The sequence below is a fragment of the Pinus tabuliformis genome, chromosome 8 (genome assembly GCF_031772625.1).
Source record: "Pinus tabuliformis cultivar Carrire ecotype Pingquan chromosome 8, CPIR1, whole genome shotgun sequence".
Lineage (NCBI taxonomy): Eukaryota > Viridiplantae > Streptophyta > Pinopsida > Pinales > Pinaceae > Pinus > Pinus tabuliformis.
In genome coordinates, this window is record NC_142294.1 from 843,967,523 (window position 1) to 843,992,220 (window position 24,698).

General features: G+C 37.8%; 1 protein-coding gene across 2 annotated transcripts in view; it reads left to right on the forward strand.

Annotated features, from left to right (window-relative positions):
• The first annotated feature begins 14,785 nt into the window (after positions 1 to 14,785).
• The window catches only part of LOC149238216 (inositol diphosphatase DSP1-like), a 60,758-nt gene continuing 50,845 nt past the window's right edge, over positions 14,786 to 24,698 (forward strand). Inside the window, exons 1-2 of one of the 2 annotated variants that reach the window (XM_089372947.1) lie at positions 14,786 to 15,885; positions 16,198 to 16,291. In XM_089372947.1, coding sequence (XP_089229073.1) covers positions 15,689 to 15,885; positions 16,198 to 16,291 — 291 coding nt within the window. In that variant the 5' untranslated portion in view covers positions 14,786 to 15,688. The remainder of the gene's footprint in view (positions 15,886 to 16,197; positions 16,292 to 24,698) is intronic. The other variant, XM_089372946.1, reaches the window with a different exon arrangement.

Consider the following 24,698-nt stretch of genomic DNA (forward strand, 5'->3'; position numbering starts at 1 on the left):
GTAGTGCCTGGAAAGAGATTTCCAATGGTATATAGAAGTCCAAAAAAGGACTCATGAATAAGAAGTTAGAGCTTATTGAAGATTACCTTTGGAAAGCCCAGAAAACCAAGAAAAAGCACTAAAAGATAAAGGCAAATCACTTTGGACGGCCCCACACTCTCGCAGTCCTGTAGGTCCTGCAGTCTTGCATCCCGTAGTCTTGCATCTCGCAGGTCCCACATCCTGTCAGTCCTGCATCCTACAAGTCCTGCAGTCCTGCATCCCGCGGGTCTTGTAGTCCCGCATCTCCCAAATCACATATCAACGACCCCGCTATCCCGCATCCTGCCTCCCGCAGGTCCACACCTTGCAATCTTGCACACTCCAAAACCTTACGAGGGGCTGATCTTGCGATATATTAGTAAATCGTCTGGGAGGTTGAAAATCGTTAACAAAGAAAATGCTCGAAAAAGCAAAGGTCGGGTTGTCCTCTTCTCTCTCCTCCACGTGGCGGTACAACGTATCAGTGATGGGAAATCCCACATCCTGCAATCCCACAATATCGGTGATCGACGGGGGTTATCATTCCAAGACCATGCGGGGGAGGGGGGGCGGTTCTACGATACCGTGTAAAAGTTTTGGGAAGGGCCGAATACTGAATACAAAGGAAACCCATGCAAAAAATAGGGTCGGGCACGCCATTTTCTATCTCTTCCTGGGGGCCACGTGGCACAATATTATTGATCCTCAAAGCTGACATGGAATTTGATGTCATCAATAACGTGGCAGTACAGAGGACACGTGGTAGTACGGATGTTGACATGGCAGATGACATGTATCACTCAGTTTCAACATTTTCGGGGGTGAAATGGGGCCATTTCGGGGCGACATGTATCACCACTCACAGGGTGACACGTGGCAGTGATGACGTCACCCCGCATATCGGCGATCACAACTGTTAAGGGGAAAAGCTAAAGGTAAAAGGCTATCAAGTGTCAGGATGCAAGATTCCAAGTAACAAAGGAAAAATCCCCCCTCCCCCTCGGATGCGATAAGTTATTACAACATGATCTATAAACATTTCGTATCCAAGATATTGGCCGATGCCACATAAGGGGAAATTAAAGGGCTTTCTGTGTTATAAAGGAAAAAGGCTCCTAGACACCGGTCTGAAGGCTTTAGCACCTAAAGGTTAAGCCCTTGGTTACATGAAAAGAACATCATAAGCGGGGCTATACTAAAGGAGGCTTAAGGGGAGGTCGGAATTCACTTGTTTCACATTATTCTTAAAGGATAAGGTCCTGTAGAGATTTAAATGGGTAGATGGGTAGACAACTATGGTCTTAGGAAGAGCAGGCAATGCATTCAAAGCACGGGATGGGCTGATCCAGAAGAAGCCCACTGTGACACGGGTCTGGGAGTCAACGCCGAATGAAATAAAGGTTGAAAGGACATAGTCGGTCCTGACAACAACTTTGACAGTAAATCATAGGGGATGGCACATTCAAACCAGGTGTGGGTGCATTCATGAGAAAACTATTTTGCTACACGCCTCTAGAGTCAGCGTTGAAGGCATTTAAGGGAGAATAGATAGTAAACAAGCCAAGCAGCATGGAAAGCACACTGTGACAGAGACATGGCCTGATCTTAAGCTTTCACAGGGACAGCAAAGGAACCCTTCCTCCACTCTTCCTCTTGTTTCTTTTGATTTTATGTAGTTTTCTATTTCCAAAGAGGGATTTGATCCCAATTGTAATCTTTAGGTTGTCGAGCCTTACACTAGCCTAGATAGCTAGTCTAGTATACATCTGGTGATTCGACTCAGAGATTTTTGTGATTGTAACTCAAGCTCTCCCCCTTTTCTTATAAATAGGGGGAAGCAATATTATAGAGAGGTTCCAAAATTTCTCACTCGAGCGGTCTGAATTCTGAGAAGCCATTTTGGTCCTATTTTCTTATTCATGGGGGACTTCACTGATATCATGCTGAATGTATGGATTGGTTATTTGGACCCTTTGAGATAAATGGCATTTCCCTGTTGATTCCAAGCATGATTAACATGCAACATGTTCCTCTTGGTAATCTCATTTCATCTGTGTTTTTCTTTCCCTGAAATAGTATTAATGAAGTTCTTGGTTTCTCGTTGATTCATGGATTTATCTAGGCTGCTTAATAAGAGAACAACACATGTCCATATCTCAGATTTATTTGTGTTATTCACTAGCACTCAGTACCTATAGAAATTACAAATTTACTTGTGTACTTGATTAGCCTGCAATACCTGTGGTAGCTCAGATTTACTTTGGTTGTTAAGCAGAGAATGATACCCATGTATATTTAGCCTGAACACTTAATCAACACTCCTCTATTTCTACCATTTCACCTCCTTCCTCTTCCATATTTATGCTGGGACATTATCGCTAAGGATTTTGCTGGTTTATAGCCCTATGCATATATTTCCCTCCTCCTTCTCCTCTTTTCCACCACTAATCCAACCTCAATTTTAAGTTGTCTCATTGTTGTGTGTCGGCCACCAGGAGAAGACATTTCTCTTTGAAGATTGCCCCGATATACACCCTCATTTGGATCCATGTATTGGCTTGAGTCTACCTTAATGAAGGCCTATTAAACCAAACCCCTCCTATTACCTTTTTACGTGACAATTGGAGTGTTGTAAACCCCTCACATATAACCTTTCATGCACTCCTCTATTTAAGATGTCCTAGGCACTGGTCTATAATCAACCCAGAGGCTATCTCTAAGAGGCTTTGTATCTCCCTTGCAACACTTGTGACATAGGGTGCTAGATTTAGCTACAACATATCATCTATTCTGAAGTGGCATATTTAGATTTGAGTCACATCACTCAACATAGAGACAATTACACAATGAAAATTCCTTTCATTTATGAGACTGTACATACATATACTAAGAGACTCTCATTCTCCTTTTGGCCTGATTTTCATTCATTTTATCCATTAGGATTCCCTTCACTTACATTTTATATATAGACAAAATCAATAACAACATTTGTTCTAGATCCTAATTTGCCTCCTATTCAAACTCATATCCTACAATCTCTCAAATGAGTCTTATTCGAATTATGATCATAATGTAAATTCACAAATTCATTTACATTCAAACAAAATAATTCTTATCCTATTCAAACATTCTAGAACCATGTCCTATCCTATCTAGAACTCATAGAATATATAAAGTTGAAGACACAATTATTTACATAGAAAAATATGAATTCTTTTCAAAATTCAGGACCCCTCCTTAGGTTAATCAAGCACATGAATTTTCTCGAAAATGCTCCTACATCAAACTCCCAAGGTAGAAAGAATTTATGACCTCTTGGTCATAATATTTTGGTAACTAATCTTCTTGGATCCCAAACTTTAAATTGTAACTGATCTTTCATTCTTTCTTGTTGTTTTGTTTCTACTATTGTTAGATTCAACTCTACTAGTTTCCAAACTTTGTTTTGTAGCTTCCCTTTAACTTTATTGATGCACTCTTATATAGTCATTTTCCCTCTACATTTGAATACCCTTCTTACATCAGTATGCCTATTTCTAGGCATATTCATCATAAGTTTCCATAGCCTCTCTACTTCAACATCCAACATTGTCTTTAGTTGAAATTTTGTGTTGGCATTCCTTTATTGCATAATAATTTTAGAATATAAAATTCTTATTTTTCTCCTCAACATACATCTTCTCATAGATGCTTAAGACATTTTAATTTCTTCTCGAATGTTGCATTACAACAAGATTACTATTGTCTACTTCATAATTTTCAATTCCGACTTCATCCATTTTTTTATTGTTGTCCATTCACTGTTGCACCTCCTCTTCCTCATGCATAAGAGTTACAAGACTCTCATAAAACTCTAATTTATACCCCTCTTTCATAGTCTGTTGTTCATGCATGAAAACTTTCTCCTTATAATTTTCCTTCAAGACAACGTCTTCTTCTTCCAACTTCGATTTCACCTTCTGAATATGTACTCTTTGAATTTCTAATCTTTCTTCTAAGAAATTTGATTATTTAAACAATTCAATAAAATTGCCTTGGACTAAATTTGCAACCTTATTTTCATATTCAACATTCGTGTCTTCTACCAACCATCCCTCTAAAAGCTTTAGTTCTTCCTTGAAGTCAATGTCTCTTTCATCTAGCATAAAACTTTCAACAACTTTGATGAGCACTGCATCTATATGTTGATCTTCATCATTATCTCCCTTTATCATAGGTTTCTAGTAATATATTTCTTCAATGCTTTGTAAAAACACTCCTTCCTCTTCTTCACTTGTAATAAAATTCAGATTTTTTTTCCCTCTATCTTTGTGACAACTGTAGATGGTTGTCCATCTTCATCAAAACCTACAACAACACACTTTAGATTTAAAAAGACAAAGCTTCCTAGCCTTATTTGATTTCTCTGTCAGCACATTCTCATGTTGATATGAACTTCCACAATAGTTAACAAGACTTACAGTAATTCCCTCATCCTCTTCATTGTCCTCTCCAAGGATATCTCCTTTCTCTAGTTCGCATAAGTGAACTCCTTCTTCCTTCAATGACCTTTGTCTAAAGTTAGCTCCTCTGAGTTTCTCTTTCTCCATCTAAGCATTCAAGTTGCTCTTCAAGATTTTTAGGGTTTTCCTTAACTTCTTTATAAATAATTTCATTACAGGCCACTTCATCTTCTTCACATTCCATCCACACCTCTTGTCCTTTGCACTCTCCTGTAGCAGCATCATCATTATGTTGAGTTGTTCCTTCATCTTAGCCATTTCTCAGTCAAATTCTTCTTGACTCATTCTCTTTATCTTTATGCCATTTTATTTGGGATTATCCTCCATTTTGTTGTGGCTCCTTTCTAAACCTATGACATGACTATCAATAGTCATTATTATCTTCTCTTGTGAACCCCTTCTATCCACTGTGAGTTGCATCAAGCATTTCCTTTGTAACAAACTTTCATCTTGCTATTCATACCTCATCAAGCTTTCCCTTGTGATCTTGAACTTTCGGTATCCTCATGGTGTTGAAAATGCAACAAGAAAGTCTCAATTTTTATTTTTCCTTAATAAAATTGAGGAAATCCGAAATTCCACATCAGCAAACAACTTGGAGGAGTTAACTGAGGTGACATGGCTCTTGACACTTAGTTAAGAACATTAAATTCGAGTTAATGAGTTTAATTTCAGTTTGCTTGAGTTGATTCCTAAAAATAGGAGTCTAGCTTAGTTAATTTGAGTTAGGGGCATGAAGTTCAGTTGTGTGCAATGATTCCTAAATTTCAGGAGCCTAGATTGAGTTAATTTCAGTGGTATCAATTTAATTCAGTTAAATTGAGTTATGGTCAGTTAAACTAGTTATGACTATTGGAGGAACTAATGGAAGGTCAAGTTGTGGAAGTGTGACTTTAACCACACTCAATGATCATCCAGATAAATGATCAATCAGCTTAAATTAGCTCATGCAGGTAGAGAATTCGAGTTACCCAGTTGAGGTGGAGATTCCAAGGCAGTGTACTATCAGTTGTAGCATATTCCAATGTGTACAGGTGGTGCATGCAGTCAGAGGAAGGACCCTAGCAAATTGCACAATTCAATAGTGGGAAATTTCCTAATTAATAGAGGCCTAATTCCTCAAGGAAAAATGCAAGGAATTAGGAGCTTGGAGGGCTTGAAATTGGCTAAGTGTTGGCCAGGTTCAGTCAGTCAGACAGAGGGATGGACTATACACTTGCAGGGTATGCTCAAGCTTGAGAAAGCATTGTATTTCTTCTCTATTCTTTGATTAATGCAATATAGATAGTAAGGAGTTTTGAGAAGTTTCTTTCCCCTAGATAAATATTTGTGCATGTGTGATGTTTCCTTTTGCATGTCTATGATTCTTGTTTTAGATGGTGAATTAACTTCTGCAAATTAGTAGAGTAGATTCAAGTCTTGTGATTTAGCGAATTTCATGAGAAGTATTGAATATAAACATTAATTTATGCATGGTATAAGAGCTAGAATCACTATAGAGCAAAGATTTTGAAGTTGTCATTGTAGGATATTTGAATTTGAAGATAAGTGTTGCAAGTTTTCTTCAGAAATGAGAAGATGGATTTCAATGGACTAAGGCTTGAGTATGCCTTGGAAGGCACCTCAAACTTTATTGTATAAAAGGGCCACATGGAGGTAGTATTGGATGATAATGGGCTGCTAGAATACATCAAGATAGATGTAGCAAAACCTCAAGCATATGATGCCAAAAATCTTGCCCAGTGGAAGAAAGATGTGGCCAAAGTGAGGAGGATCATACCTGAGCAAGTTTACACAATTTTGTGATGAACTTGGTGGGGTCAGTGTTAATGTACCTCAAGAAGACTTGGTGCCCTTTTGGTCCTTCCCAAGAGATGGCATAGCTATCAAGATTCGGCAAATGGTAGGGAGAAACTACCAAGGTGGGAGTGCTTATGGTTTGACCTGACACAAGAGGAAATAAGGCGAAACACTAGAGATGAGACCTCATCCAAAGAAGAGGAAGAGGAATTCTCATTAGTAAGCAAATGAATGAAGGCCAAGGGAAAGAAGTCCCAAGGTGAGGCTGATTCCAGTAAAGGGAGCAAGCAGAAAGAATTGTATGAAATCAAGTGCTTTCACTATCATGAATTCGGGTACTATGCCACGAAGTGTCCACAAATGAAGGAAAACAAGAAGGAGCTTGCAGTAGCAACATCAGGTGAAGCTTTGACTTCACAGTTTGAGCTTGACTTTACTCTCATTGCATGCATTGGTAGCATAGTGATGGGAAGTGTGTGGTATCTCGAAAGTGGTGCCTCATTCCATATGACAGGGAATAGATATTTTTTCAGTGACTTGGAGGAGAAATATCTTTGGATGAAAATTGATTTTGGAGACGATGAAAGGTACAACGAGACCGAGATTGGTACAATCACCTTTCAGAGGGATTCAGGCTCCCCTCTTAGACTCAAGGATGTGATGTTTGTTCTAGGTCTAAAGAAGAATCTTGTATCTGTTGTAGTTTTGGAAGACAATGGCTACGATGTGATCTTCAGCAAAGGAAAGGTATTCCTAAGACACATAGCCACGGAACAAGTAAAGCAGACCAAGGTTTGAGTCAAGAACCTGTATGCAGTTGAGGTAGAATATGCATGAAAAGCCTTGAGGAGAAAGGAAGATACTATAGATTTGATGGTCGAGAGGGGGCATGTTAGACCTCTTAATATGCAACCTTAGAAGAAGCCTCGGGAAGTTGTGGAGCAACCATAAATGGAGAAGAAAACAAGAGGAAGAGTGGAGACATCCAGTGATCCAGGTGGATGTTGGTGGCCACCCACCTATCCCATTTGGACCCCCATAACTGTCTCTTTCAGTTTTTCAGTTTCCTCAATTATAACACAGTTTACTATTTTTAGCAGTTCTTCGGGTCCTAAACTTCTGGAGCCATTTTGAGGCCCTAAACGACGTTTTTTGGGAAATCCACCGCTAGCGATTTTTTTGATAAAAATTGCCTTTTCCGTCGTAGTCCTCGGAGAGATATTTCCAACGGGCTATCATGCGCGTCAAACGGAGATAATACGACCAATTCGCGACCCCGGGAAGTTGGCTGTCCAACTCACCCCAAAACGGGGCCCACAATTTGGCGTTTCATCTTCTAGGGTTAGGTTTTGGAATGTGAAGGGTTTTCCATTGTCTCTCAATAATAAATAGGCCTTTGAGCCTCATTGTAAACACAGTTCGAAACCGTTCAGAGGCATGTAGCTGACACATCTCTTCTCAGAGATAAGCTACCATCGCCCTAGCTGGGTCATTTCTATTTGTAAGCATATTTCAGTATTCTCCATTAATGAAATGAAGTATTATTTCTGTTGCATCTCTGTTTTTATGGTTATCGCATCTCTGTATTTATGGTTATCTCTGTAATCTATTGTGTTCCTGCTTGAATCCGGATCATCCACTCAAGCAGAGACATCAAGAGGGGGGAGAGTTCGAGCCAAGTGGGTAGAGGGAGCACATGCATTCATACCTCCAAGTGTGAGGTGGGGCGATGTAAAGCCCTAGTCTAAGAGTTGCAGAAATTTGGGCATGGTCCATTGAGGTGTTCTCCTCTTGGATCATTACCTTGCTACGGGGGCCCAAAATATTCAGTATCATGAGGATCAATGTCAGTCAGATACTGAGGAGTGTTGACAGAAGAGAAGGAGGCTTAGTAGAAGAGTCAACAACAACATAATTTTCCCGGTAGACAGTCGTAGACACAGTTGATTCAGCCTTTTTTTGGACACTTCTTAGTTGCAGGTGTTGTAGTAGCACCGATAAAAGTGGAAGGTGTTGCATGCATTACATTCCAAAGGTGCTAGACTAGGGAAGTTGAGAATCCCTTTCTTGCTGTGAGGGAGTGTTGAAAATGCTACAAGAAAGTCTCAATTTTGATTTTTCCTTAATCAAATTAAGGAAAATCGTAATTCCATCAGCAGACAACTTGGAGGAGTTAACTGAGGCGACATGGCTCTTTTCATTCAGTTAAGAACACTCAATTCAAGTTAATGAGTTGAAGTTCAGTTTTCTTGAGTTGATTCCTAAAAAATATGAGTCTAGCTCAGTTAATTCGAGTTAGGGGCATGAAGTTCAATTGTGTGTAATGATTCCTAAATTTTAGGAGCCTAGTTTGAGTTAATTTCAGTGGTATCAATTTAATTCATTTAAATTGAGTTATGGTCAGTTAAACTAGTTCTGACTATTGGAGGAACTAATGGAAGGTCAAGTTGTGGAAGTGTGACTTTAACCACACTCAGTGATCATCCAGATAACTGATCAATCAACCTAAATTAGCTCATGCATGCAAAGAATTCGAGTTACCCAGTTGAGGTGGAGATTCCAAGGCAGTGTACTATCAGTTGTAGCATATTCCAATGCGTACAGGTCGTGCATGCAGTCAGAGGAAGGACCCTAGGGAATTGCGCAATTCAATAATGGGAAATGTCCTAATTAATAGAGGCCTAATTCCTTAAGGAAAAACGCATGTAATTAGGATCTTGGAGGGCTTGAAATTGGCTAACTGTTGGCTAGGTTCAGTTGGTTAGGCAGAGGGATAGACTATACACTTGCAGGGTGTGCTAAAGCTTGGGAAAACATTGTATTTCTTCTCTATTCTCTGATTAATGCAATATAGATAGTAAGGAGTTTTGAGCAGTTTATTTCCCCTAGATACATCTTTGTGCATGTGTGATGTTTCCTTTTGCATGTCTATGATTCTTGTTTTAGATGGTGAATTAACTTCCGCAAATCAGTAGAGTAGATTCAAGTCTTGTGATTTAGCGAATTTCATGAGCAATATTGAATCCACACATTAATTTATACACATGGTTCTCTTTCCATAGAACCTTTTGAGATCTTCATATTCAAATGTTGTAGGCATTTTCACTCCACTTACTTCCTCTAAGAATTGCATTGTTCCTATTTTCTTCAAAATTTATCACAATTTCTCCTATTGTGAAGGTTCTTCTACCACAAGCTTCTCTTTTTCCTCTAAGAGATTCACATGCTCTTCTTCCTCAATCACAAATCCTCTAGTTGTAGGGTTGTCATAAATTTCATTCTCTCTTGCTTCTACCTCTTCACTTTGAAACTGCTCCTTTCACTGCTCTAGTGCTATCTATTCTAACTTACTACTGGAGTTGTTCTCTGTTTGCAAATTTAATATTCTTCAACTCCTAAAGAACATGCTTCTATTTTCCTCCCAAAGTACAAATATCCTTTATCAAATTTCATTAAATCTAAGCTCTCACAATATCATACCTTTTCCGATTTATTCCTCAAAGAGAAAAATTTCTCTGTATTTCCAAAGAACATTTCTATTTCCCACTTTCAAAGAGCGCCTTGTCCAAAAATTTATTTGACCTGCTCACATACCTTCATATATCTTCAAATGTTCATTCTCATTCTGAAGGATCAACTTCAAAGCTTAATGATCAATAAAATGTCATAAATATAAACTTTTCAACATTTAGACACTCTTCCTAGAAAATAACCTCAGAATGTTGACTACTTTAAACATTTAGATGCCACACGAATCTCATTAATGCATAAGTTTGTACACAACACAAACTTTGTGTAGGTTCTCCAAATCAGATTTCCATGCATAGGTCTCCATTTAGATCTAACCTCTACACTTTACACTCCACACTACTTTCTCGGTTTTCTCTTCACAATTCCACAGCTCCACAAACTTCATAATTCAGTTCCATGCTCTTCCACAATCTCTTCCCCTCAACTGGTTCTTGTTGACTATTATTTACACTACCACTTCACAAGAACAAAGGTGTTCTACATCTCCAAAAAAATTCATGTGTTATTAATTCCAAAGAACTTTTATATGTTCATTCCATCATCAATTTCAAAAGAAAAATATTTGATTCCAAAGATTTCAACCAATGTTATTTCCTCCTCCAAAGGTCTTACTTGAACTCCAGCTACCGGACAAGATGTTGCTTGTTGATCTCAGTGCTTCACATCATATGAATCATAACTCTATTTCTGGTTTTTTATGATGTCTTACTCAGTCACTAAATATTTGGATATGAACCTAAAATGCATCTATCTCCATAGAACACAATGGCCCCAATTTAATCTGTTTACCCAAATAATGTGCAAGTGTGTTGCAACTTTCTCTCAATCCAACACCATGTATGCCTACTCCTAACTTTTTAACCTATTAGATAAATAGTCAACCACATCCATTATTTTAAAAGAAAAAAAATCTCAATGTATGAGGGGAGGTTGAAAATATATTACCACAATATATTGTCGGAGCAATAAAACTTTGGTTTGGCTTGATTCGAGATTATTTGGGGACTGAACACTCTAAAATAACCGAACATAAATAAAATCTTGAATAATGGTCGGTCCCAAGTAGGGCCGGTGATCTCGAACACGAATAATCAGCGAAAAATGTTAAAGGAGGGTCCCACCCCAAGCAATGTTAGTTGGGGGTAGGAGTTCAGGAGGAATAAAATGTTTGTTGAGTATTAAAAGGCCCCAAACACCTGAACACTCAGTCCCATGAATCTTTTTATTTCATTATTTTTTCATTTAAATTATATTCGACTGCTTTAGGGGTTATTCGCTTTCCACTGCAAAACAATGCTTTCCTGACATTATAACCTCCAAATGAAATTATGATAGAAACAATGATTTTCCCTAATTGCTACTAGAACTCGCCCTACGACTTCAACTTAGTTCACAATTAAAATTGAATCAAGAAATTGACACATAGTCTAAGGATCAGCTTTGAATGACTCTTATGCCATTCTTCACACATTTCCAAAATACACTAACTTCCATGCACAAATGTAAGATACAATCCTTTGAGATCATTTCACTTACATGCAGGAATAATTATGCGTTTGCAATTTTTCCTCATGCCACAATACCAATAACATGATCATGTGCACTCGATTGTGATTCTTCCATTTTGATATGGGCATCCTTTCATAATAATTAGATCCTCCTTCTCCAAGAATCTTGATTCTTCATCTCATTGGAAATATTACTTAGCGTATAACAATATAAGTAACCATTATCACATAGGTACCATATGCACATAATTATACGTCTTCTTATTGTCTCTAACCCTTGGCATAAGATTCAATCCTATCTACGACAAATTTCTCTCCATCTATCGTCTATTCTGAATTAGGATATTCAAATTTGAGTCGCACCACTCAACACATAGACAATTACAAAAATGAAAATTCCTTTAATTTATAAGACCATACATACATATACTCAGAGACTCTCGTTCTCCTTTTGGCTTGATTTTCATTCATTTTAGCCATTAGGCTTCCCTTCGCTTACATTGTATATATAGACAAAATCAATAACAATGTTTGTTCTAGATACCAATCTAGAAACTATTTAAACTTGGATCCTACAATCTCTCAATGATTCTTATTGGAATTCTACTCATAATGTAGAATTGTAGATTCATTTACATTTAGACAAACTAATTCTTATCCTATTCAAACATTCTAGAACCATGATTTGTCCTATCTAGAACTCATAGAATATATAAAGTTGAAAATACAATTATTTACATAGAAAAGTATGAATTCTTCTCAAAATTCAAGAGCCCTCCTTGGGTTAATTAAGCACATGAATTTGCTTGAAAATGTTCTTGCATTAGGTTCCCAAGGTAGAAAAAATTTATGACCTCCTTGTCATAAGCTTTGGATAAATAATCCTCCTGGATGCCAAACTTTAAATTTTAACTGATATTTCATTCTTTCTTCTTGTTGTTTTGCTTTTGTTGCTATTAGATTCAACTCTCCTGGTTTCCAAACTTTGTTTTGTAGCTTCCCATTAACTTTATTAATGCACTCTTGTACAATCATTTTTCCTCTGCATTTGACTTCGCTTCTTACATCAGTATGCCTATTCCTAGGCACATTCATCATAAGTTTATGTAGCCTCTCTATTTCAACATTCAACGTTGTCTTCAACTGAAATTTTATATTGTCCTTCCTCTCTTGCATAAGAATTTTAGAATTCTTATTTCACTTCTCAACATACATCTTCTCATAGATGCTTAAGACATTTAATGTCTTCTTGAATGTTGCATTACAACAACCTTATTATTGCCCACTTCAGAATTTTCAATTCTGACTTCATCCTTTTGTCAATTGATGTCTATTGATTGTTGCACCTCCTCTTCCTCATGCTTAAGAGTTCCAAGTCTCTCATAAAACTCTAGTTTATACCCCCGTTTCACCATGTGTTGTTCATGCCTTACAAATTTCTCCTTATTAATGTCCTTCAAGGCAATGTCTTATTCTCCCAACTTCAATTTCACCTTCTAAATATGTACTCTTTGAATTTCTAATCTTTCTTCTAAGAAATTCAATTCTTTAAACAATTCAGTAAAATTACCTTAGACTAAATTTGCAACCTTCCTGTCATATTCAACATTTGTGTCTTCTACCAACCAGCTGTGTAAAAGCTTTACTTCTTCCTTGAAGTCCATGTCTCTTTCCTTTGGCATAAGACCTTCATCGACTCTGGTGAGCACTGCATTTGTATGATGCTCTTCATCATTATATTCCTTTATCACAAGTTTCTAGTAATATATTTCTTCAATGCTTTGTAAAAACACTCCTTCCTCTTTTTCACTTGTAACAAAATTTAGATTTTTCTTTTCGTTTATCTTTGTGACAACTATATATGGATGTCCATCTTCATCAAATCTTGCAACCGCACATAAATTGTTAGATTTAAAAGACAAGGCTCCCTAGCCTTATTTGATTTCTCTGTCAACACATTCACATGCTGATCTGAACTTCCACAATAGTTCACAAGACTTGCAATAAGTCTCTCATCCTCTTCATCCTCCTCTCCAACAATATCTCCTTGCTCTAGTTCACATAAGTGCACTTCTTCTTCCTTTAATGGCCTTTATCTAAACTCAACTCCTCTGAGTTTCTCTTTCTCCATCCAAGCATTCAACATGCTCTTCAAGCTTTTTATGCCTTTCCTTAACTTCTTTGTAAACAATTTCATTACAAGCCACTTGACCTTCACTTATTGAAGCTCACATAACTTGACTGTCATTGTCCTAACCATGCATTTACAATTTATACATAATCTAATCTAATACATTCTAGGGCTCAAGACATTGTATTGCAATACTTATTGTACATGAATAAGTTGGGTAATATGAAAGAGATGCTTCCCACTGCATCTTCAAACATGAGTAAAAATAACTCGAGGCTAAAGGGAGGGTGGACTTGAGATGCTACTTGGAGACTCTATTATGGGTTGTGGTAGAAGAGGAGGCAATTCAAAATACCAAAATTAGTAATAATTTTGTGATAACTAACTTTAAAGAAAAACAACGGTGTTATGATGAAATTTAGAATAAGAAAACCTTGGTTTATTACGAAAATGCCTTTATAAGTTCAAAAATCATCATTATCTCTTTATCATTACTAACTTTAAGAAGAAAATAAATATTATAGAATAGGAGCAAAATCTCAAAAAATAGGAATAAATTCTCATGAACTTCATAAATAGATGAACAAAATCTAAATCACTAGGTTAAAATATAATTTATATAATTTACAATTTTATCAAAATAAAAAAAAACTTTTTTTATTTTCTTTTAAAATACAATAAAAAAAATTAAAAACATAACTACATAAAGCTTAGATTTTCAATTTATATTAATTAAAAAAAATATATCTTATCCATATCTAAATGATAATTTGATTTTATAGATAATATAATAAAACATTCTAATTCATTTTTCATAGCAGTGTCAATATTATACCTAAAAAATAACAGTGTCAACATTATACATACAAATAGATTTTCTATTTACCTTAATTAAGAAAAATAAAATAAAACTTAATATCTTATCAATTTCTTATTTGATTTTATGAATAACATAATAAGCACGGTCAACATTTGCCAAACCAGTTTTGGTATTTTTCTTTTTAATTTGGTATATATTTTATTTATTAACAATGGAAGGAAATTTTATTTTTTTTTAATTAGCCATGGAAGGAAACTGACTTTAAGGTTTTTAGGATACTTTTAAAAAGGGTTAAATAATTTATAATAATAATAAAAACAAATACACCAACCCAACCGTTTTTTTTCCAAATTTGACTAAATCTTTTGTTGAAATTGAGTGGGAAAAGTGTAATAATTAGATTTATTTATTCATTAATGATTAAAGTTGGATGGGAATGACGTGCTGAAAAAAAAGCTGGATGGGAATGTCTCAACTTACCCAAAATCACAATTCAACACCAAAGAAACATGGCCTTTGGATTTCTGTTATGGACGTCATGAAATACATGGGCATTGAATTTGGGCTCACAGCGTTAAATCTGTGTGTTTTTTTCCAATGAGGAGACTTTTATTGCGCTTTTGGCCTTTTTTTGTTTTTTTCTCGAGTTATACAACAATTGAAATTACTGTGGTGGTTCTACACGCCAAGTTTGATTGAATTTCATGGCTTCACGGCTCCTCAAGATTCTTAAACCCATGAATAAGCCAATCTACAAGGAGAATCAACCAATCTATAAGGGAATCCCCACACTATAGAATCCCCACGTTGTGAAAAAACAAAGAATTTATAATAAGCACCACAGCAGAGAACACGTTAGAAGATCCCGTTCCCTAGATTCCAACGATTTCCTTAATCCCAATTGAGATTTCCCAAAAATTCAGAAGATCTAGTTCCCAAGATTCCAACGATTACCTTAATACCAGTTCAGATTTCCTAAAATTTCACGATTCATTCTCGTTGATTGAGAATTGGCTTCAAATTATTTAAGAACCATCGAGGCGCATGCATCTTTTCATCAGATCCATCTGAAAATAGCGTAAGAAATCCTCAGAAGAGCTGCCCAATTGATCGATTCGGCTTCAGAATCACACCGGCTACTCCGAGAGGAACCCAACGAGATAAATTTATATTGAAGTGGTTGAATATTCTCTCAGGAATGCTGTATCACCAAGCAGTCACAACAGCAAACCAGAAGTACCATTATAGGTAAAAGGTACGGGCAGATCCTGTATTCGGCGGAATTTTGTCGTTCTGGTTGATTCCATGAATCTGAGCGGGCCCCCTGTCTTCTGATTCCTGCCAAAATCTTCACAGTGAAATTTGAATTTTGGGTATGATAGATATGATATTGCACGAGCCGAATGTTGTTCGACAAGGAGGAAATGGTGTTAGCCATGAAGGTGCTGAAGAGGAGGGATTACTAGTTACGCCTTTTAATTTTTCAATGGTGGACAAGGGCGTGTATAGGTCTGGATTCCCCAACATTATCAACTTCCCATTTCTGGAGACCCTTCGTCTGCGCTCAATCATGTACATATCATTATCTTCTCGCGGAATTTTGATGTTCAAAATAATTCAAAAAAAGAGAGGGATTGGGGTTTTTTATTTCTTTATATTCTTTTGTAATTATTACTTTTCTGACTCATTCAGTAACAGCATCCAATTCTAGAGGTTACTGGGGATGTTTTTATTTAATTTTTCTAGTATATAAAAAACTACAGTATGGTTTAAAACTAGATGTATGGATTGATAAAGGCGTTTTACTCGGGGTCAAGCTAGTTAGTTTATCTATGGTGCATTAATGGAGTCTGATTTTAGTTTTTCTGGGTGAAATGATTTCAGCTATCTTTGCCAGGAGCCGTATCCAGCAGACAACATAGAGTTTATAGAGAATCATGGAATTAAGCTATTTCATTTTGGGATCGAAGGAAACAAGGTCAGTGCTCTTCTCTATGCATGTTCTCTCAAAGACAGGGAGGCTTCGGATCTGATTAGCTCTGATTCCATATGACTGAAATTTGAAGGGTCTGTTCAATCAATTGTGCGTCATATAGGGTAGTTGGGTTTGCTCTATCTCTGGGAATATTGATGTGTTGTCACAACTTTGAAACCAATTGATTGTATTCTATGATTGCATACTTAATCTGAAGCATGTTGAGCCTGGATACCTGAATTTCGTAGTTTGCCACTAGGCCAACTCTATCCTGAGTTTGCAATGGAAATAGCAGTAAGGTTGGAGTTGTAAGTTTCTTGATATGTGTTCGTCTTTGCAGAGAACCATATATTTGATGCGGTCAAATAGTAGCCTGCAACTTCTGACGAGAAATGTTTGAAATGCTTCCAATTAAATTGGCAGCAGCGTACCCTTCCTCAATATGGGAATATTACAATGGAATATAAGCAACTTGCAAACCTGGAAAGAATGCCTTGGCTAAGAAGCGGTGACTGGGGAGAATCTACTCTGCCAAATATGCCCAGGCCTTGCACTGTGGATTGAGGCTTGCATACACAGGCGGGACGACTTCCTTGTGTAAGCAAGACACCCCATGATGGATGAAACATGCCCATGGGGGATTTTGGACATTGGTGGTAGGTGGAGACATCCCGCTTTACCATTGAACCAAAACCCTGTTGATAGATTACACTGATTTTAGATAAATGACTGATAATTTTTGGTTCAGTAATATAGCCTTCCCACAAATGGCAAAGCATGTAAAATAAAGGCGTTGCAGACAAGTTGGTCTCAGCCACCTGAGCTGAGAGAAGAGAAGCAAAAGCAACCAAAACTCAGTCCGTTGCAAAGTTGCATCTCTTTCCTCTCTACCTGACGAGCATCACCTTTCTCTCTGCCTCCTAAGCATCTCCTTTGTTTAAGGAGAAATCCTTCTCCTAGACTTTCATCTAGACATTAAAATGAAAAACTTGGAGACGTAGCTTGTGAAATGCTTCAATCTGATTTCTCTGCAGTTCTCACAATCTCTTATGATGAAGTTTAGTTCGCCCTGCACTGCCCTTCTTCTTTACCAAGATAAGGTTAATTTCCAAACCATGAGAAGCATATACTGCACTTGCAAAGAATAATTTAAATACTGGGTAGCTGAAACTTGAAAGCTTCAATCAAAACAACAAATCTAAGTATGGTAATCTACAAAAATATACTGCTGAGAATTTAAACAGCAAAATAAACAAACCTGAACTCTCAATCACATTATCATACTGAAAGAATAAATACACTATAATAGCTCAAAATAAAAACTTGCTAACCAACACAATGGTGCATCCTGCATCTCTTGTATAGAATAGGATAAAGGGGAAAGTACAAAGAATCTGGATGCATGCAAAAGCCTACCTAGTTCGATTGTGTCAACAATCCCTAGCCCTACTTTGTTCACCTATTGGGCCGTAGTTACATGGACAAGTGTGCACCAAAGAGCATGCATGTGCCCTCTACCAAAGAGCAGTCTATAATATATATCACTGTCTCTTGTGCCCTATTTCAACCTGTGCATCACTGCTGTGAGGAAAGGGTGAAGGCCCCATCTTTGTTGTCTTCTCCGTTGTGCCATCAGTGGGAAAATCACTAGCTGAGCTACATGTAAAAACTCGAAGACTCCCTCTTCGCGAGGAAAGTGTTCTCCACCAAACCTAGTTCGTCCCTAAGCATCTTAAACTTCCCTTGGCTAGGGGCTTAGTCAAAATGTTTGCAACCCACAACTTTGAAAGAACGCACTCTAGGATAAATGCACCCTTTTAAGCTTTGTTGGAAAATCAGGAAGGCAGAAAGATTTTCTTATCTTGATAATTACTTGTAATATTTAGTTATCTTCTTTTAGTTCTTCAATTTCTTTTTGTCTTCTTTTATCTTCTTATCCTCAAGCAATTACCAAAACATAAACATGAAGATCAAGGACACGGGATGTAGGCTCTCATCGAGGGTAAAACCCCTCTCGTAGGGGGAAACCGAAAAATTCTCTTCTCTTCCTTTCGGACCAAATCAAATGAGACAACCAAGACCCTTGACCAAAACAAAGACCTCCAATCTACTAAGTCAGCCTCCCAAGATAGTCCTTCCAATCAGCTTCTTCAATACTACAACCAAAAATATCAGCTCTACTGCATCAAAATTTTGGCCTTACTGCAATCTTGCAATTTCAGCCCTTTCCTGCAACCTAGAAGCTCACATGTGTGACAAAAAAGAGAGAGTTTTCGGCTTCTTCTTGCTTGACAAGTGTCTCTTTCTCCTTCCCTCTGATTATTCTTCTTCTTCTAGGTACTTCACACTTCTTTTCTTCCTCTTGCAATTGCAGATCGAACTTGATGAATGAGGTCGAGTTCCTTCTTATATAAAGTGGTTGGATCATCCCTTTTTAGTCTGACTTGTCTTCTCTTGGGGCCAACTTGGTGGCGGAGGCACAAATTACATATTTGACTCAATTACAAATTTCTTTCTTGATATACAAAGCCCAAGAAGGGTCTATTACATGATGACAAGGACTAAGACTCATGATACAAACCTAGAAGCACACAATGGGTGCTTTGACCTAGAAACAAAATAAACAAAGCATGAAACCCATTCTCATAAATAATTTTTCTTTTACAAATATTTTTCTCTTTCTTTCTTTTGACAAGTACATTACATCATGACTCAAATAAAATTATGAAGACCGATCCTAGTTACATTTCTCAGCACTCCCTCTTAACTAGGGAGGTATTCATAATTGTTCAATCGGTACAAGGTTGACCATAATTTGAAATGTTCCAAGAAGAGTACAACAACATACACAATGCTAGGGATGCCCTAACTACCAAGGTATCCAACACATCAAAGATCCAATTGTCATTTCCAAGGCACTAATACAAGGATCTAAGACGTTGTTAGGGACTAAGGTGTCATCTAGGCAACATGCCACTATAGGTACCATCAGGCTACAACCCTGGTATCAATATAGATACCATCCAGGCCTCCATGCCCTGACACCAACCCTTAGGGATCCAGGTATCTCAACAAGGTTGACACAAACAAAGCTCCACATGACTAAGATACCTTCCCACACTGGGATCCATACATCATCAAGGCCAAGCAACAACTGAGATCTCAATATTAAACAAGCAAAGATGTCCTCCTAAGTACCATCTTATAGGCAGTTTATGGTACTCATCTCTCCCTCTTAACCAAAATATCCACCAATCCGAGCATGCTTATCAATTAATCAAACTTCTTAGGGATAGATCTACACATCAGCTACCTGTTCAACCATTAGAGCATCTAGTAGCTTCATGACCCTAATTGCTTCCAATATATATGTTCTTATTTGCTAGCACAAAACTCTAGGGTCTTCAACCATTTTGATGTTGCTTAGGTCATCGCAATATCCAAACCAATGTTGCATGAAGTAGGGACATTTTTTGGAAGCGCAGACGCAGAAGCATCATCATTTCTCAAAAATCTAGGAAGCGAAGCGTCTCGGAAGCGCCTGCTATATATATATTATATTTTTTTGCATTTATATTAAAAAAAACATCCCAAATACCAAATTAGTTGTAGAAGACATGAAAACTTGCATTTTTTTACATAAATAAAGATAGATATGGCATCCATGATTCCATTGTACATCATTGATTAATTATTCGAGCATCAACCATCTAGATTCTAGCAATTACAAACATACACCAAATTTTTAAGCGTATCATAAAACTTAAAACATTTAGAAGATAAAATCATCAAACATTCAAGTAACTTATCTAGCAAGTGAGTAACTGTCAACATGAGTCATATCGAAAATTCAAATAATAATGTTTACAAAATAGGCCACTTGGCCACCACCAAGACTCAAGTACACATTGAACTAGGAAGAGTAAGACAAAAAAGTTCAAATTCACAACAAGACTACAAGTATACTCTATGACAAAAGTAGTAAACTGTGAATATATCTACTAATCTATCATCCTTCCACCACGAATAAGATGTGAGCCTCCACGTGGTGGGCAATGAAGAAGATGGTGGTAGTGGAATTGATGAAGATGAAGCCCTTGATGTTGGTGTTGAAACATGGAATCTAGGAACTAAGGGACCAGATGGGGGTGGCATCTCAACTCAATCATCATCATCCTGGATAAGAGCATCCTCCAATTTCTCTAATCGCAACACTCCATCCTCCAAATTGGGCTCCTCTGGATTTTTGTCCCAAACCTTAAGGTCTTTATTAGTATTTGCATCATCACAGTATTGAGACAACAATCGCAAGTTGTAGTGAACATAAACCCAACTCTTTACCTGGTCTAAACTCAACCCATTCCTTTTAACACTGCGAATGAAAGAGTAAGAGCTCCAACAACTCTTTGCGGAAGAAGTGTTTACCACTTGTCTTAGCACCCGCAATGCCAAAGTTTGTAGAAGTGGAGTAGCACATCCATGCATGTTTCACCACTCAAGAGAAGATAAATTCTCTCGATCTCTAATTGCATGCATGCTCCCAAATGGACCAGTGCTAAGCGTATAGTTTCTCAAATGATTCCGTAGCATGGCAAACTCCTCCTCATCAGGGACTAATTTATCCAATGCTTTCATATAGTCATTTAGAACCTTTGGATCTAGGTGTGGTTTTCTCCTGCTCCCCCTCCCCCCCGCCTAGGTGCTGGTGTTGAAAGCCATGATGGATGATAATATTTAGGTGTCAGAACATATGCTAAGGCATACAGTGGAATGTTTAACATATCCCATAATTTTTCCACCTCTGCATGAATATAATTGTACAAGGTGATATCTCTAGGCTTGACAATGTCTTTAATCTACCCAACATGCTATCCATTTGCTCATACACCTCCCCAGTTATTGGCTGATTTGAATATGCAAACTTGATCATGTAATAAATTGGTTTGGTGAATTGCAAAACATATTTAATATGTGACCAAAAGTAACTGTCAAGAATAGTGTCCTTGGCTACATTAGCACCATCTCTATCAGTGTTAATGTCATCCCATGATTCAGAGGTCACCATATTAGTTAAAGCTTGTCTCACCTTCACTAGTTGCCTAAAGGTGAGGTAATAACTTGCAAATCTTGTTTTTGCAAGTTTAAGCAACTGCAACTTGGAGTAAGTGCCATAAAAGTAGTTTACCCTTGTATGCCCTGTGATAAATTTAATGAGTTGCTTCCCTCTCTTGTAAAGCTCATTAATCCATCCACATTCTTTATGCTTCACAATATCATGCATCAAAAGGTTCAATGTGTGCACCAAGCACCCAGACCAAAAGATGTGTGGATGAGTACACTCAATAATTTTTCTGTTGCCTTACAATTTGTTGCATTATCAGTGATCACTTGAACCACATTATTAGGACCAACATTTTTGATTGATTGCAATAGGAGATCTGCAATGTTTTGGGAAGTTGCACTAATGGAGGAGGATTCATAACATGTAATAAACACTGCACCACTAGTAGAAACACCAAGAACATTTATCAAATGTTGGTTTCTAACATTTTTCCACCCATCTAATACAATGGATACCCCACAATCCACCCACTCATTTGTAAAAGGTGTCAAAGCTGTTTGAACCTTTGTTTTTTCTCTTTCTAATAACATTATTCCAACTTTCTCATAGTTGGGGCTCTTCTATCCTTTTGGGGCTTCATTGATGGCCTTAACCATATCATGTCGATAGGGAGAGTGAAGTAAATTGAATGGTACACTGCAAGCACAAAGAAACCAGACTATCTTTCCATCCACATCATCCCTCCCAGCAACATTCAGGAAATCCATTATTGCTCTTTTACTTCCAAAAGTTGCAAAAGTACTATGAGGAGATGAGCTACCAAATCTAGAGGTTGCACTTGATTCAGAATGAGTTTTTTGTTTCTTGTTTTTTTGTTGTGTAGCCTCCTCTATTTGGATGTATTTTCTTCTTTGTTTAGCTGAAACCTTTGGGCAAACTGCTATCCCCACACACCCTTTTTTTCATCACTGTCCAACACCCCACAAAGATGCCTCCTCACACGGGTATGTAAACCACTATATGGTTTTCTTCCATGACAACCATGAGGGCACATAAACTTGTAGCTTCCACCACCTTTTCTCCCTTCAAGTTAGGTCACAAAATTCCACAAGGGTGTCAATGCAACTTTCCCCTCTAGCATTTCAGTGTCCTGTTCACCCCCTTCCTCCTCATCATGCATTGGGTCACTCATATGGGGTCTGTTACTGCTTAAACTAGCAGGGGTCCTAAAGGGCAACTACTAGGTCAAGGGAAACAATGGAGTGATAATCCACTGTCACCTCAACTAAAGCTCCTTGCTCTTTACAGACTTTCACCGATGGGAGGAGACCCAATATAAAAGGGAATCGCTAGATGAATGAGACAATGAAGAGATAAGGAGTGATTCCTAAGGCCTATTCACAAGAGAGACTCAGTTTTGTGGTTTGCTTGCTTGAGAAGCAAGGTGCAAGGCTCTCTAATAAGGACCAAGGGAATTTCAAGGGCTAGGATTTGCAAATAAGACTTGTAAAAGGAGGGACCTAGTCCAAGAAATCCTTGTGAAAACTTGGATTCCAAGTGGTCTTTGTGAAATTATCTTCAAAAGGTTGTGGGACCACATGGGACCAAGTGAACCCAAAATTAGGTCAAGTTGGTGGAGTTGATCAATCAAGGGTGTGCGTGACCTCATTAAGGGGTAGAAGGGGATCAATGGAGAAATTTTCAACACTTTCAAAACATTTATCCCAATGAGGTCACTAGCCAAGGGAAACAAGGGGTAAGAATCAATCTTGGAGCTAGGGCTTGAAATATCTCAAGATCCCATCGCCGGAATGGCTTCAAATTTTTAGGGGTCTTAGGAGACACAACAACGCAGTATAGGCTAGGAGATCGAATTTTTTTGATGGGTGAATCGTGAGAAATTTGATGCCCTAGGTCCCCCATGGAGGCTAGGCCTAGAAGAAAGAGAAAAATGTGATAAAGAATATGCTTTTGGTGATCACTGATGGAGGACCGGTGCCTAATGCTTTGGGAGAAATGGAGTAAAGGAGATTCCAATGCTTGCGATGATTTCACTTGGTCAAGGAGGCCTCTAGAACAAATTCGCATGGCAATTAGGATATGGGATAATTACTTCAAGGTCTTTATACTTCGATATGCAATATATGATTACTTATCAAGATAAAAATTCGACAAAATATCTCTAGGAATATTCACTTATTCAAACATGGCCCATGACATGATGCAACGCTATAAAAAGACAAATTTCCACCATCTCACACAAGAAAAGCAACAAATTTCAGCCTAGTATAGCGAAAATCCCTAGAAACATGCATGTGACATAAGAAAATGAAAAAATAGCATTAAAAGAGTACTTACATGTGAGAACAAGTATATCCAATCATCATTATATGCCAATATAGAAGCTCCAAGATAAGAATGAAGAAATCCAGACATCAAAATTCATCCATTCATCCAATTTCGTCCTCCAAAAAGAATAGCGAAAAATCTCACAAGATAGAATGATCCAATCCAAGTGATGATGATCAAAATGATTCATCACACTTGTATTTATACACTTCCTAATGAATTCTATTTACCTAATTAGGCCTAGTTTAGCCCCTCAAATAAAATAATGTACATAATAACAAAACTTTTGGTGACAAGCTCGCCAAATAGCCCAATAATGTAAAGATAAGCCTCTTAAGAGGGTCGAATGATCAACAAAGTGATTCGTTGGGCCTTTGAGGAGGCCTGATGAAGTCCAAGGGGTGCCATAATGAAGAAATGGACTCCAAACATAGTGGACAAGGGGTTGGCCCCTTGTTATCCAATCAAGAACTTGTGGTGCTCCCAAGTGGGTGTGGGGGCACAAGGACATCCTCATGGGTCTCCAAATGGATCAAATATGCCTGTAGACCATCTGTAAGGGTTGGAGTAATGACATAAGCCCTCCCTCTGCAGCGAGAGGCATCCTGGAACATCTGCCAAGTGTATGGTGCAACTGTGGAGCCGGTTGGGCATGGTGGACCAGGTGCATCATCCTCATCCAAAAGGTGGAACACGAGCAATCAATGAATGTTGTTGGGGATCCATGAAGTAATATCTGCTATGGTGGAGGCCCATGGCTCTCAATGCTCACCCTACAAGTGCCAATGTGGCCCTCTGGAGGGCTAGGACCCCGTATAGGGAGACCAAGCCCTAAATGAAGACCCACCTACAATCCTGCATAAGATCCAATGCATCCCCTTGCCCTCCAATACAACAAATCATTAAAATAATCAAGTAATAATGCTTACAAATCATGGGATCAATGGGGTACTTCATGGTGGCATGCCCTTCCATAGTGGGCTTTGCATATACAAGTGT